The 14,239-nt window shown below is 37.8% G+C and overlaps 1 protein-coding gene and 1 non-coding gene across 6 annotated transcripts; both read right to left on the bottom strand.

Annotated features, from left to right (window-relative positions):
• Window positions 1-7,878: 7,878 nt before the first annotated feature.
• On the bottom strand, window positions 7,879-7,997 carry Trnal-caa (transfer RNA leucine (anticodon CAA)). Its single transcript has 2 exons — window positions 7,960-7,997; window positions 7,879-7,923 (listed from the first exon to the last, which is right to left on the bottom strand). It is a non-coding gene; the product is annotated as a tRNA-Leu (tRNA).
• Window positions 7,998-9,103: 1,106 nt separating this feature from the next.
• LOC117575701 (uncharacterized) lies at window positions 9,104-12,796 on the bottom strand. 5 transcript variants are annotated; one of them, XM_034260014.2, is made up of 6 exons: window positions 12,716-12,778; window positions 11,045-11,305; window positions 10,451-10,525; window positions 9,985-10,390; window positions 9,769-9,905; window positions 9,104-9,710 (listed from the first exon to the last, which is right to left on the bottom strand). In XM_034260014.2, exons 2-6 carry the CDS (start codon window positions 11,250-11,252, stop codon window positions 9,397-9,399), a joined length of 1,140 nt encoding a protein of 379 aa, XP_034115905.1. In that variant the 5' UTR covers window positions 11,253-11,305; window positions 12,716-12,778; the 3' UTR covers window positions 9,104-9,396. The 5 variants fall into 5 exon arrangements, with proteins under 5 accessions (XP_034115905.1, XP_034115906.1, XP_034115911.1 ...); XM_034260015.2 differs by lacking the exon at window positions 12,716-12,778 and adding an exon at window positions 11,994-12,185; XM_034260020.2 differs by lacking the exon at window positions 12,716-12,778 and adding an exon at window positions 11,994-12,185 and having other exon boundaries at window positions 11,045-11,262.
• Between the last annotated feature and the right edge of the window lie 1,443 nt (window positions 12,797-14,239).

The raw sequence follows: 14,239 nt of genomic DNA, 5'->3' as shown, positions 1-14,239 counted from the left end.
ATTGCCATATTAAAAGCAAATCTTTTTGTTCATTAAGATGAAAGAATGCCTTTTAACGTAATCATGTTAGAAGGAACTATTAAAAGTTGATATATATTTTACTGCGAGAAAACAACTCCAAATTGAATTGACTTTTGAAAACACTTCTGGTTTTTCAAATTAAAACATCTTATTCTAACTGTTGTCCAGCAGTTCTTTTTTCATTAAATGCAAGTTCTTCCATTGTCATGTAAAAAACTCTTTAAATTATTATTTTTTAAAGGCAACTTTATAAAATTGGTATTTACTTTATTGACAGAAGGTAACTTTCACAGTTGAATTGCCTTTCGAGTACATTTGTAGGAATTAAAGCATGTAATTCTCAATATTTTTCCTTACATCTTTCATAATTTCTTCATTTATTGAATTTATTGTCCTTTTGAATGAAAATAATTTTAGTTATTAAGAAGAAGAAGGTTGCCTTTTAAAGTTTTGTTACTATATGAAAGTATTTAGAATTTGTATTAGCTTAATTGATAGAAGAAAACTTATAGTTGAATTGGCTTTCGAGTAAATTTCTGATTCCTCAAATTAAATTATGTAATACTTAACATTTTCCATAACTTCTTTTTCCTTTAAATGAAGTATATATAGTATATTCTTCTATTCAATTTACTCGTATTGCTCTGAAAATATGATTTTTAAAGTGTGGTTCATATATGTTATGCATCTATTTAAAATCTCAGTTGATTGTTATTTGAATTCCTTATCTATTTAATATCTTCTCATATCTTATATCTGAATGCTGTCATTCAGTTTCGTTGTCTCCTCACAACTATTTCATCGCTAATGTTGCCAATTAATACTTTGTTCTTGGCACATTTGGATTTTACACAACTGTATGCTTGCTTGAAAGAAGTTGTCTTAAATTTCGGGTAAACTTTGGCACATTTTGGGCATTAACCTTTTGAAAAGTTCGTGAGCTCTGCGTGTGCTCTCTTCGATTGCTCAAAATGTGCCACTAAACCGATAAGTTTGTTTTTCGGCGGAAAACTTTAGCATTTCTTTGGCAGGCATTTCGTGGCATTGTTTTTCAGCGTCAAATAACTTCTGAGCACACTCGTCGTATACTCGTTTATTCGCTGCCACACGGCGCAGTTCATTAGCATGGGGAGTACCCCCTTTTGGAGTACTCCAGTGTACTAGTGTTATCCAAGGCTAGCATCTTTGGCATCGCCATCGACAATAGCTGAGTTCTTCGCATTATCTGGCAGCCCTTATCTAGAATACATAAATTCCAGCCTAGACTTGCGTCGGCAAACTTTCTTGCGGTTTGCTTTCCTTGTGTGTGTGGCAGAGAGGAGGGAGGTAGACTGGGAGTGCGGGGGCGCTAATTAAGACACGCAAAAAGCGGCAGCAAGACAAATGTTTCTGTGGCACGTAAGCAGCGCGTCAATCCTCAGCTGTGAACTGTGAGCTCTGAGCTGTGAGTCTAGCAAACGCCCTCGAGGCAGACATTTTTCTTTCACTTTTCCGAAACATATTTTCCTCCTCCTCTCCTTTTTTTTTTGTGTTGCTTTACTGTTGTTTTAAAATGTCCGAAATGCCGCGCAATTCGCCGCCTCATAAAAAAATGTCAATGAAGTGATTTATAAAAAAAATGTTGGGGAATCAAAACAAAAAATATGCTAATGTGGCACGGTTAATCAGGATGGCCACGTGATCAACTGGGCAGGCCAGCTTATTAGCCAGCCTGTTATTTGGTTCGCCAAGCAATGCCCAGCAATTTGTATTCCACATTCCAATAATGTCTTCATACAGCGCCCCAAGCATTTGCTTTTGCATTGCTCTTTGAAAAGGTAGGTTTATTTTTTAGAGAAGTTCATTACGAGCTGTAGAGAAGAATGTGAGATTTTGAAAGAGTCTTTAATTTTGGATTTGAATTCTATCTTAAGCTTATCTTAAATAAGTTCTTAAACAATTCATTGATTCAAATTATTGATTTTATTGATAAACTCAAATAGTTCTTTAAAAAGAATATCATTAGAATCATATTGTATTCAATCTTCGTTTCTAAAATAAGTATTTAACCATTGAATTGAATTAAAGAAATTCTTATATAGAAACTTTATTGTTTATAGTAACTGAATAGAATAGAAAGACTCAATTTTTAGAGAAGTTCATTACGAGCTGTAGAAATGATTTTGAGCCTATCGATTAGATATTAATTTTGGATTTGGAATCCATATTATGCTTTTCTAAAATAAGTTCTTAACCATTGAATTGATTTAAAAGATTTTTCTATGGAAACTTCAATATTTCTTTAAATAGAATACCATTAGAATCATATTGTATTCATTCTTCGTTTGTAAAATAAGTTCTTAACCATTGAATTGATTCAAATGATGTTTCATACAGAAACTTTATTGTTTTTAGTAGCAGAATATAATAGAATTGAATAGGTAGACTCAATTTTCAGGGAAGTTTATTACTAGTTGAAGAGAAGAATGTGAGACTATGGAAGAGTCTTCATTGAAGCATTAAACTTCTGTTTAATAAGTTCTTATACTTTCAAATGTCTTTTAATATAGAAACTTTATTGTTAAGATGGAATAGAATATCTTCTTAGAGTATTCAATCTTCGTTTATTTCAATTCCTTCTTGTCATTTGTTTTCTCAATGTATTTTGTTTTTTTTCTGTGTTTGCGTGCGCAGAGTCGCACATTAAGTTTTAATGCCATATTTTATGCTAGCAAAATGTATATAAATTTACTCACTGGCCAGCCGAGCTGTTTTGTGGTCGTTGTGTGGTCTAATCAAATCAAAAGTGAGCCAGAGAGAAAGGGCAAATCAGACAGAGCGAGAGAGGAAGGAAGAGAGGGCAGCAAAAAAGAGCGAGCAGCAATAGCAATCCATGAATTAGTAAGCAGACATGCAAAGTTTCTCGACCAGCACCTCAGGAGTTAAAACTAAAGAAAAACTTACACTGACTTGACTGCTGCCTACACATGTATGTGTAAGGACTTACATGTGTTTGTGCTCTGGGGCATAAAAATACTCGGGAGAGGGAGAGGGATAGGGAGAGTTGCGCATACGACGTGTTGTCCCATGCGAAGAGCGTAAAGTTGCTGCTAAAATACAAACAGCAACAGCAACGAGTCCAAGAGGAAGTCGCTTCTAGGAAGGCGCATGTATAATTAGAGCTATGAAGCATGTCCGGTGAAGTTTTGCCATTGAAATGCAACTACAACAAAACAAGAACTGCTGCAAAACACACACACACACACTTTTACACTCGCATTGCATTTGCAACTTTTGAATTGGGCAAAAAAGTTGCGCCTTACTGCGATGCGATGTGATGCTATTGCCATAGCTTTTCTCTCTCCCTCTTTCCTATTCCCTTTGTTATTGTTATTGCTATGACTGTAAAGTTGTTGCTGTTATTGTTGTTGTTGGTCAGATATATTTTATAGTGCCAGGAGCATGCATCACAACAATTTCGCATATGAATTTATGTAGCTGTAGTTCACTTTAGCCAGTGCTTGGCCTCGCATTGCATGCTAAGGTCTGGCTGGATAGACCAACGACAACGAGCCCAACTACAAATAATTCCTAGTAGGGAGCCCAGCCACAACTTTATATATATTGTTTGTTTTGTATTTGTAGTGTGTGTGTGCAGGTTTATCCCTTGATTTATACAATAATAAACATAAATGTGCATGAAACTTCTTTTCAAGCTATCGTTGGCTTTTTCGAGGAATACGACTCTGCGATATCGTGCCTATAACAAGAGTGAGAAGAGGGGAGAAGGGAAGCTAGTTAGAGGGTATCTGTTAGTCAAACACGAATAGCTGCAGCGCTTGTGCATGTTTGTTATTTACTCTCCTTGTTTTTATACCCGCTATCCATAGGGTAGAAAGGTGTTTTAACTTTGTGACTGCAGGAAATGTATCTAAGATGCATACTTCTACTATACTTGGTATATCAATATACTATTACATTACATATGTAATATATATATTCTAGATCAGCATCAACAGTGAGGTTTGTCAATACTTGGTAGACTTTAAATGTAATAGTACATTAATATACCATTTGGTATATTTTAAATGTGATAGTATATTGATATACTCCAGACAGGACTGTAAATATTTGGTATATTTTGAAAAGTATATTAATATACCAATTTGGTATATTTGTAATGTAATAGTATATTGATATACCACAGTCAGGACTGTCAATAGTTGGTATATTTTGATTAATATATTAATATACCAGTTTGGTATATTTTTAATGAAATAGTATACTGACATAATACAGTCAGGTTTGTCAATATTTGGTATACTTTGAATCTAGTAGTATATTAATAGTATATATTTTGCATGTAATAGTATATTAATATGCAAAATATCTGGTATATTTTAATTATAATAATATTTTGATATGCTGTCAGTACTTGGTATATTTTACATGCAATAGTATATTAATATACCGAGTTGGTATATTTTCAATGTAATAGTATATTGATATACTACAGTCAGGACTGTCAATATTTGGCATATTTTGATTAGTATATTAATATACCAATTTGGTATATTTTCAATGTAACAGTATATTGATACAATGCAGTCAGGTTTGTCAATATTTGGTATACTACTATAATATATTTTCAATATAATAGTATATTAATACACCAAATGCATTCGGTATATTTTGAATGTAATATTATATCAATATACCAAATATCTTGTAAATTTTAATTGCTATAATATTTTGATATGCTGAATAGTTGGTATATATTGAAGGTAACAGTTCACTAATATACCTAAAATAGCCTTTGATATATTTTAGTATTTTTTGTATTTTAATTCGGTATTTTTTATGAATAATACCACACTGTTTTGCTAAATAAAAATAAGTTGGGAGTATTTCATAGTCAAGCACACTCGACAGTAAATTTCTTACTTATTATTAATATCATTTTGTTGAAGTTAAGTAAATATTTTGATGCGCGGCAATTGCAATTTGCTCTAGAAGTAGAAGTAGGACAACAGCTTAAAGTCGCTCAGTTCACTCGCTGCTCGAAACTTGTTTGCATCGTAAGTCAGCAGCTGCACCCATAGAATGTTCAACTTTAGTCCGATTACAAACCCTTTGATGGCACTCCTCCCCGTCCCCCTCTTCGAGCATAGAAGTGCAATGAAACACGCCAACTTTTTTGAACGCCAAACACCGAGCAAAGACACAAATGTTGCCGGCATTTATTTTTATTGAGGCCCAATGGCTGACTATTTGGCTGGCTGACTGAGTTGGTGGCGTGGCTTATGGGCAGCCATTTTTGGGTGCAGCTCGTAACGTGGCGTCGAATGTTGTGCACATTACGGTTAACACCGCTTAAATGCCGCGACTTTAAAGAGCGAGTTTATCGCGTCATGCAACTGACTGTGGCAGCTCAACTCTCATTCGCATTCGTATTCGCATTCGCATTGGGGAAGCGAGAATTGTAATATATTCGACTGGTCGCAGTTGCAGGCGTCGTGTAATAATGTTAAATGTCAGGTGCAATGCAGTTGCAGTTGCAGTTGCAATCGAAGTCGCTGCCGTAGCCAACAGCAGCTAATTAAGTTGCCCCCTCCGTCTGTTGCAAGTTGCCATAAAATATGCGCAGAGTCAGCCGCATTCCCCGAGTGCAGAGCGGAGGCAAGGCACTTGCCACTTGGCTTTAGAAGCAGCAGCAGACGTTTATTGCGAGCAGTTGCAATGTGGCACGTGTATTTAATGGCACTGTGTGTGGCAAGTACAAAGTCGATGCGAGTCATGAAGTTTTCATTTGTTTTGCGCTTCAAATTTACACTCAGCACGCAAACGCAGTTGCTCGCCTCCACTTGACTTGACGGTGATGAACAGACGGGGGCGGGGGCGTGGCTCAGATGGACAGACGGAAACTCAGCCTAGTATATTAATGTCTTACTTACGTTGCAAGTGGCAGCTTTAAGCACAGCTCACAGTGAGTGCATCGAGGCTTGAGATACATTCAAGTACATTAGCCAAAATGTGTTTGCATTTCCGGACAACCCGAACAACAGTGCCTGCTAACAACTTGTCTACACTGATACTTCTAAGCAGCTTTACGGTTCTTCAGTGTGATTTTGTTAGCCTTTGAATAGTATATTAATATACCACTTTGGTATATTCTCAATGTAATAGTATACCATTTTGGTATATTTGTCAAGTAATAGTATATTGCTATACTACAGTCAAGATTGTCATATTTGCTATATTTTTAATAGTATATTAATATTTGGTATATTTTCAATGTAATAGTATATTGATATAATGCAAAATGTGTTTGCATTTCCGGACAACCGGACAACAGAGCCTGCTAACAACTTGTCTATACTGATACTTCTAAGCAGCTTTAAGGTTCTGCAGTGTGATTTTGTTAGCCTTGAAGCATTTCTCTTGCCAAATAATTAAGTATATATTATATGTGCCCTGTTATTTCTTTAATTAAACATCGCCCACTCTTCTCTTCTATGCTTTTTTGGCCCTCTCTGAATTATTGCCCAATAACTTTGTAGGCATTAGCTCATCATCAATTTGTTGCTTTCTGAAATTGGCAGCAATCACGTTATGTTCATTCAGACACACCCACCACATCACAGAGAAACACATACTTACATACCATATATGTATGGTATAATGTAGATTTGTGTAATTTTCAAAGTGAGTTTCGTTCGCATGACTTATTGGAGTACCCTCTTCGCCCCCTCTTTCTCCTTGCTTCCTTCCATCAGTTCGCACTCCTTTGCTTTTTTGCTTGCCTTTGCCTTTGCCTTTGCCTTTGCTCTCTAACTCTCTGACTCATTTATATCCTTTCTCGTTGATTAAATACAAAAATTGTTTGACTTTATTTACGCGCATGCAATTAATTAAATTACAGCAGACAATACTATATATATCAGACAAGACTCGAGCCAAATCAAATTCGTACATAAAAAGCGCTGAAAGCACATAACAAACAAGGAGAAGAAAGAAAGGGAAAAAATAGAAGAAGGAACACGGTTTTTTCTTTATAGCCGGATATTGAATTATCATTTGACGCGCCACTTAATGCAAATTTCAATTTATGCAGCGCCAAAAAAAAAAGCAAAAAAGAAATAGGAGTAGTTCGAGTCCTTGGCAGATATCCTCGCGTTTAGTTCAAAGTTTACGACTTTATTTCATGACTTCTTGTCATTTAAGTGTAACACGCCAGTTTTACCATAATGACGGAATTGCGTTTTAGTTTCGACCCGACCCGACCCATACATCATGTATTTTCTATAATATGAAACACATTAAGTCTGTCAGGTTGTGGCACGTGCCGCCAAATGGCGTTGCCAATAAAGTTAAAGCCCTCCTCATATAACATAAAAATAGCACAATGCTAAAACACTAAATATATGCAAGCGAAAGCCCATTAAACAGAGTAAATTTGCATTCAAACAAGAAAGTCGCAACTATCTAGCCAAATACTCTAAAACAAATGTCAGACCAAGTGAATGATCTACGCATGCGACCCTCTCTAAGGGAAGGGTATCACATTTATCCAGGTAGACTTTTTGCACACGTAATTTTGTTTAATTGGATGTGTCAGGCGTGTAAATTTATAATTAAATTACTTGAACTTTAACTACATCGAATGCAATCGCACTTACATAATTGATTACAACAAATTAATTTAGTTAAAAAGTCATCCTAAGTGCGTGTGGCATAAATAAATACCACCCCGGGCTATTTATGTAATTATGTTAATTAGCTAGAATTGCTATTAACTGTTTATAACACGCAATTACAGCGTGCATTAAATATAAAAAACAAGACATTGAGTATTTTAAAAAAGTGCAAAAAACTATTTGTCAGAAGTGGGATTCGAACCCACGCCCTCAGAGAGGACCAGAACGCTCATCGACCCTTCTATGAAAGGCAAGAATGTATCTTGAGTCTGGCGCCTTAGACCGCTCGGCCATCCTGACATGTTGAACCAAGGTTGCCAAAGGGCTGGCTTTAACTGCGAACGTAAAATGAATTAAACTTTAAATTATTTTTAGAACGATAAGCGCAACGAAAATAAGAATAACAACAAAAACACGAGTTTTCGCGCCTCAGCGTCGACGTCGACGACAGCGTCAGCGTCGCATGTCTGCGGGCTATTTTTAGACACACGCTGTTCTCGTTCTCGCTCTTGTTCTCTCCAACGAGTTGTGGAAGCTTGCGTGTGTGCTTTCGGCTTTCGGCGGAGAGATGTGAACTTTAATTGTTGCATTGTTAAGCAGCAAGTGCTGCATACTTTTAGGTGCATTCGTTTTTCGAACTTCGCATGAGCGAGGAAATTTAAAGCATACTTTTGGGCTGTGTTCTCATTATGTATTCAGAGCAATTGCCCCAAATGGAATGCCATTTAATTTTGTAAAGAATTTAAAGTTTTAATCAAACCGAAAAGCCTCCGAAAGTTTTGGCAAATGATGCTCATTCTCCGATTTTACAATTCGCATTATTGCCTTCCTACTCCACCCACATCCAAATGGGATGATGGCACATTAATCGCCCGCAGAGACACGGACATCTACATTTACAGCATGGACTGGCGATGCGACCTTCAAACAGGCAATTCAATTTCAATTTATCAAATGCTTCAGCAACTTCTCTAATTGAATTCCATCTCGGCATAATTCACAAAATATAACATTTCAATGCAAAGAGAGCAGCACAAAAGGCATTTTGCTGCCCCTCTTTGATACAGTTCAGTCAGCCAAAATGCGAGTACTCAAATCTATTATATGTTGCTCGATTTGCTCCACTGTTGTCATTCCCCCCTCTCTCTCTCTCTCTCTACTCCTCTCTCTGTCGCAATCACGTTGAGCAGATTCCTTGCCACATCAACGCGATAAGTTTGCTTATAAATCACAATCGGCCATCGGCAAAAAGGAGATGGAGCTTTACCGAGGATGCTCGGCTTCGCTCTGCTTTGCTCTGCTCTGCTCTTGCTTTTAAATCGATGAGCATCGCAAAATTGACAATGATTTTTTAAAAATAATTTTATTACTTCATTCAGTGGGGCATTCATGCAGACAGAGACTGACGCATACACAACGACGCCGACAACATCAGTCCATCAGCAGGCTTCTGTGAGGCTCGCTTGTCCTGTGATTGGATGCACTCATGCGCGAATGTAAACGCTGTGCTTCGATCCACTCGAGAAGCACTAATATAAATTATGCCAGTTTTCGCTTTCGCTTGGCTCTTTAATTAAATGCTCGACAACAGACAAAAAACATAATCTAATAATTATACATAAAATTATGTTTGTTCTTGGCAGTACTTTTTCGTACCTCAGTTCACTTATCATCTACTCTTCCCTCTTTGGCAGGGTTTTTAAGGCCAGCGTGCATCGTACTGTTTGATGACATAAGTCAGCTTCTTAATGGCCAATTCCACCTGCTCATCATCCACCTGGTGATAGAGCACCAAGCGCATAAATTCCCAATCTCTAGCGCTGGCTTTGAGGACAATTCCCGCTCCCTGTTTGTCCGTCACTCCGGCTGCGATCTCCTCGGGCTCGATGATGGCCAGACGCTTGGCAAACTCATCGGCAGCGAGCTTGGGTTGCTTGATCTGCAGCAGCAGAATATTGCTCTGCACAGAAGGTATGTCAACAACGATATTCGGACTACGCAGCTTATCCACGCCTGTCGGAAATTAGCCAGATGAATTGATAAAACACTGAAACACAGTCGAGCGAATTACCTTCTGCGATGCGCTTAGTACGCTCATGGTCCTTCCCCAGCAGCGGCACAACCTGCTCCAATGCCACGAGGCCAGCGGCAGCCAATATGCCCGCTTGCCGCATGCCACCTCCCAAAGCTTTGCGCAGACGATGAGCTCTTCAGACAGAGATGAAATAGATGAGACCAGGGAACGATAGCAACGACGAACGATGAACAGCGAACAACGATTACTCACTCTGCAATGAAATCCTCAGAGCCCACCAAAACAGATCCCACGGGCGCTGACAAGCCCTTGCTGAGGCAAACGGACACCGAGTCAAAATCACGAGTGATGCGCTCCACGCTGACGCCCAAAGCTGCGGCCGCGTTGAAAACTCTCGCGCCATCCATGTGAAGGGCAATTCGAGTGGTGCCCACACCAGGTTCACGGACCAAAGCCGCCAGCTCATCGAGATAGGCGAGGGGAATCACCTTGCCACCGCAGATGTTGTGGGTGTTCTCCACGACAACGAGCGAGGTGATTGGCTCGTGGCAGTCCTTGTAGTTGCGTATCTTGTGGCGCAGCTCCTGCAGACTAAAAGTGCCGTCCGGCTGATTTCTAATCGTGGCTAATTGGACGCCAGCCAAGTGTGAGGCGCCACCTAAGAGAGGGAGGAAGTGTTGCAGTTAAAAAGTACTCGGAATTATTGGTGAGTGTTTACCTTGTTCATACAGAAAGATGTGCGATAAATCCCCAACAATAGCTTCTGCGCCACGTCGATGGCAATGAACCATAACTGTAAAGAAGGAAGAGAAAAGAGGGGGGAAAACCAGTTGCAGGTGAAGTTATGAGGCAAGAAAGTACTATAGTACTTAGTGCATTTTCACTTTTCATAAAATGAAAATTCCATTAGAAATATTAATTTGAGCGAGCGCATAAATTGTCACGAAGCTGACTTCACAATGGACTCGCTCTGGATTGCATAGCTGGCAGGGCAGCACGTCCAATATTTAAGTACATAAAAATAAAAATTAATGTTATGTATATGGTCGCCCTTAACCTTTACGATTATGAGCCTGATGCATGATACGAGTCGAGTTCTTTTTTCATTTTCATTCGCTCGTTTTTGTTTTTGTTTTCCCATCACAAGGCGCGCTCAAAGCCAATAAACATTAGCGAGATAGGAGCCCACACCCCAAACACAGCTAGAGTTTAAACTCGAGAGTCCGAGCAGAGTCCTTATTAAAGATTCAGAGCTCACATCGAGCCTCTTCTGTGCTCGATGTTATTTATGTGCACGTCGTGCCTTACTTACCCGCCAGTAGATTTCCCATGGTGCCGCTGGGCACAAAGAGGCCCGCCTCCTTGCCGAAAATGGCCGCCGTTCTCGTCTCCAGTTCGGTGACAGTCGGATCCTCGCCATACACATCGTCACCCACTACAGCCTCAGCCATGCGTGCCCGCATCTCAGCCGTCGGCTGGCTGACAGTGTCCGAGCGTAGGTCAACAACGGTCGTAGACATTATGCACTGACTGTGTTAGGGATTTTGTGGGTAGAGAGGAATGCGGAAGTTAGCTATACGTTTACACAGAGAGAAACCAGAACCTAGATTACAAAATTCCTGATTTTACAATCTTAAGAAAAGATATTTTGAAAAATTCTTGATTTCAAATCTTAATTTAAGATGTTTTCAATCTTAAAAAGACAGAGCTTGAAATAAGACTTTAGGATTGAAATAATCTTAAAACAAGATTTTTACATTTTAAGATTAATAACATCTTATTGTGAGATTAAAAAGATTAAGATTTTTTGAAGAAACCTTGATTTCAAATCTTGATTTAAGATGTATTCGATTTTTAAAAGAAAGATCTTGAAATAAGATTATTGAGTTGAAACAATCTTAAATCAAGATTTTTACATTTTAAGATTTAAAACATCTTATTGTGAGATTATAAACTTGATTGAAGAATGTTTTATTCTAGATTGAAAAGAAGATTACAATCTTGATTCAAGAATTTTTTGATCTTAAAGTAAAATAATTTTGTTGTTGTTTCCTAAAGGGTCAGAATTCCCTTTCTTTAAAATTAGAACCCAAATTTTGCTGTTGTTAGCTTAGTAAGTAGAGATGCCGCAAATCTTTGTTCTTGTAATCGTTAGTCTTGGGTTCAAACTCTAGTCGGGTTAGATTTTAGAATAAACTTTCGTGGTTCAATTTTGACATGGAAACAATCTTGACTCAAGATTTTATTATTAATTTTAGCACCTTTTTTCTTACTGTGTATGTATGTTATGTACTCTGGGTATTGAATGAGCTGGGCAGCAAATCGAGTTGATTTCGAATTTGCATAAATGATAGATGCCAACTTGACTTGACTTGCACTCTATTCCTGTTTTGGGCGGTGTCTAGCCTTCTTGCTCCTTATATAGCAAACGACAAACGACTGACAACTGAGGAGTGACGACAAACTGCTAAAGGCAAACGGCAAATGGCAATTAAAGTACATTCATTTGCATTATCATTCATGAAATTGATAAGCTTGGCCTGACGTGGTCGTCAGTTTGCCTTGACCACATCTAAAGAACACGTAAACATTTACAGATAAATCCGAATCGAGTGCAATTCACTTTATTTATTGATAGCAAATTACAAACTCAAACAAACATCAATTGAACGACAACCTTCTAGACGCCAAAGCGAATCAATCACACGTGTTTTTGTTTTTGTTAACTATTAACTTTCGATTATCAGTTCGACGACCGACTTTTCCATTGCTTTTCACTTGCAATCACATAATCAGCGACAAGAGCAACACGTGCTTTGTTTTTGAGAGAGGAATATAAATAAACCTTTGCCACATTCCGCTGACAATAACAACCACAACCACAATTTGCACTTCACTTCAAACCAAACTGATTTATTTAATAATATCAAATTCGTTTCAGTCAAAAAAAAGAACAACAACAGAACACAAAAAAACAACTCACAGATTTGGATACTAATTGACGAAGAGAGCGCAAAGCAACACAACTTGCTGGGAGCGGCGACAAAAAAACACTAAACAGCTGGCAACAAATGGGAGAAGTTCCCTGTCGAGTCTCCAGCAGAGCACAAGAGAAACGATTGTTCTATCAGCTGAGCGAGAGCGGCGATCTGATGACCGTGTACAGTGGGACAAAGCTGTCAATAACTGAGAAAATTCACATAGCTTAATATTTATATTTGCTTATATATAGATTAAACTAAGAAATAACGAAATTGTGAATGTTTGGCCAGTTCAAGGATTATGGAAATGCTTTATGCCTTAAGAAATATTCTCTGTGTAAGGATCAAGAAACGCAGATCCTTGCTGCAGTTTATTGGAGAATAATTCTTATTATGTTAATAATGTAAATAATGTGTAATTGCTAACTGAGATAAACAAACTTTAAGATTCTCACAATTTACACTGATCCTTAGAAAGAGAATGTTGTGACCAAAGGACAATCACATAATCCTGTAAATAGACAAGTTTTCGTGAACTTTATGTAAGTGTTAAATATGTGGATGACTTCTATGTATTAAAAAATATTATCTATAATTGATGTAGGTATTAAAATATAATCCACCAATACTTATCCCTATGTCCTGCGGCAGGATATGCCAAAATTATAAGCGAAATTCGTCAAAGGACATTCTTCTTTTTGGTCTACCGCTTTTGTATCCTTTCAAATTTGAAAAGGACCTTCGTTATTAAGCTCACAGGAGCCAGGACTATAGATCTGCATTCAAGGATAATGAACATTTTGTCAAAAATTTAAACCAAAATTTTTTACAGGGGGGAGCACAGGAAATTTGTCAAAAAATCAGAAAATACACCGTAACTCCGCCATTTCAAGGACGATTGCGATGTCCTTTGGCCACCGGATGTCTTTTGTCAAACGAAATTGAATGACGTTGGAAAAAGGACGAAAATCCTTACAGGAGCTGAGATAAAAGGACATTTTTTCAAATAAAAAATTAGCTATATCTCGGTAATGTCCTTGCGTATCCTGTCGAGTAATATGTCAAACTAAACCTCTCATCATTGACTATCATCCTGCCAAAGGACATCCAAATCGTTCTTTCCGTTCTCGAGATATTCAGGAATTTGTGATTTTGACCAGTTTCTTAGCGACGCGGAACTCAAATTTTTTAAGTGTTGGATTCTTAGATGACCCCATAATGTTTTGATGCAAATCGATAGAGTTCGTTGTCCTGATTCCAGCAAAACTTATCCCGATGTCCTGCGGCAAGTTATGAGCTAAATACGTCAAAGGACCTTCTTATTTTAGCTCTACCGCATTTGTATCCTTACAAATTCAAAAAGGACTTTCGTTTTTGACCTCACAGGAGCCAGGACTATCGATCTGCATTCAAGGATAATTAAAATTTGGTGAAAAATTCAACCAAAAATTTTTTACAGGGGGAGCACAGAAAATTTGGCAAAAAATCAGAAAATACACCGTAACTCCGCCATTTCAAGGACGATT

The sequence above is a fragment of the Drosophila albomicans genome, chromosome 2R (genome assembly GCF_009650485.2).
Source record: "Drosophila albomicans strain 15112-1751.03 chromosome 2R, ASM965048v2, whole genome shotgun sequence".
Classification (NCBI taxonomy): Eukaryota; Metazoa; Arthropoda; class Insecta; order Diptera; family Drosophilidae; genus Drosophila; species Drosophila albomicans.
This window is presented reverse-complemented; position numbering and strand designations above follow the sequence as displayed.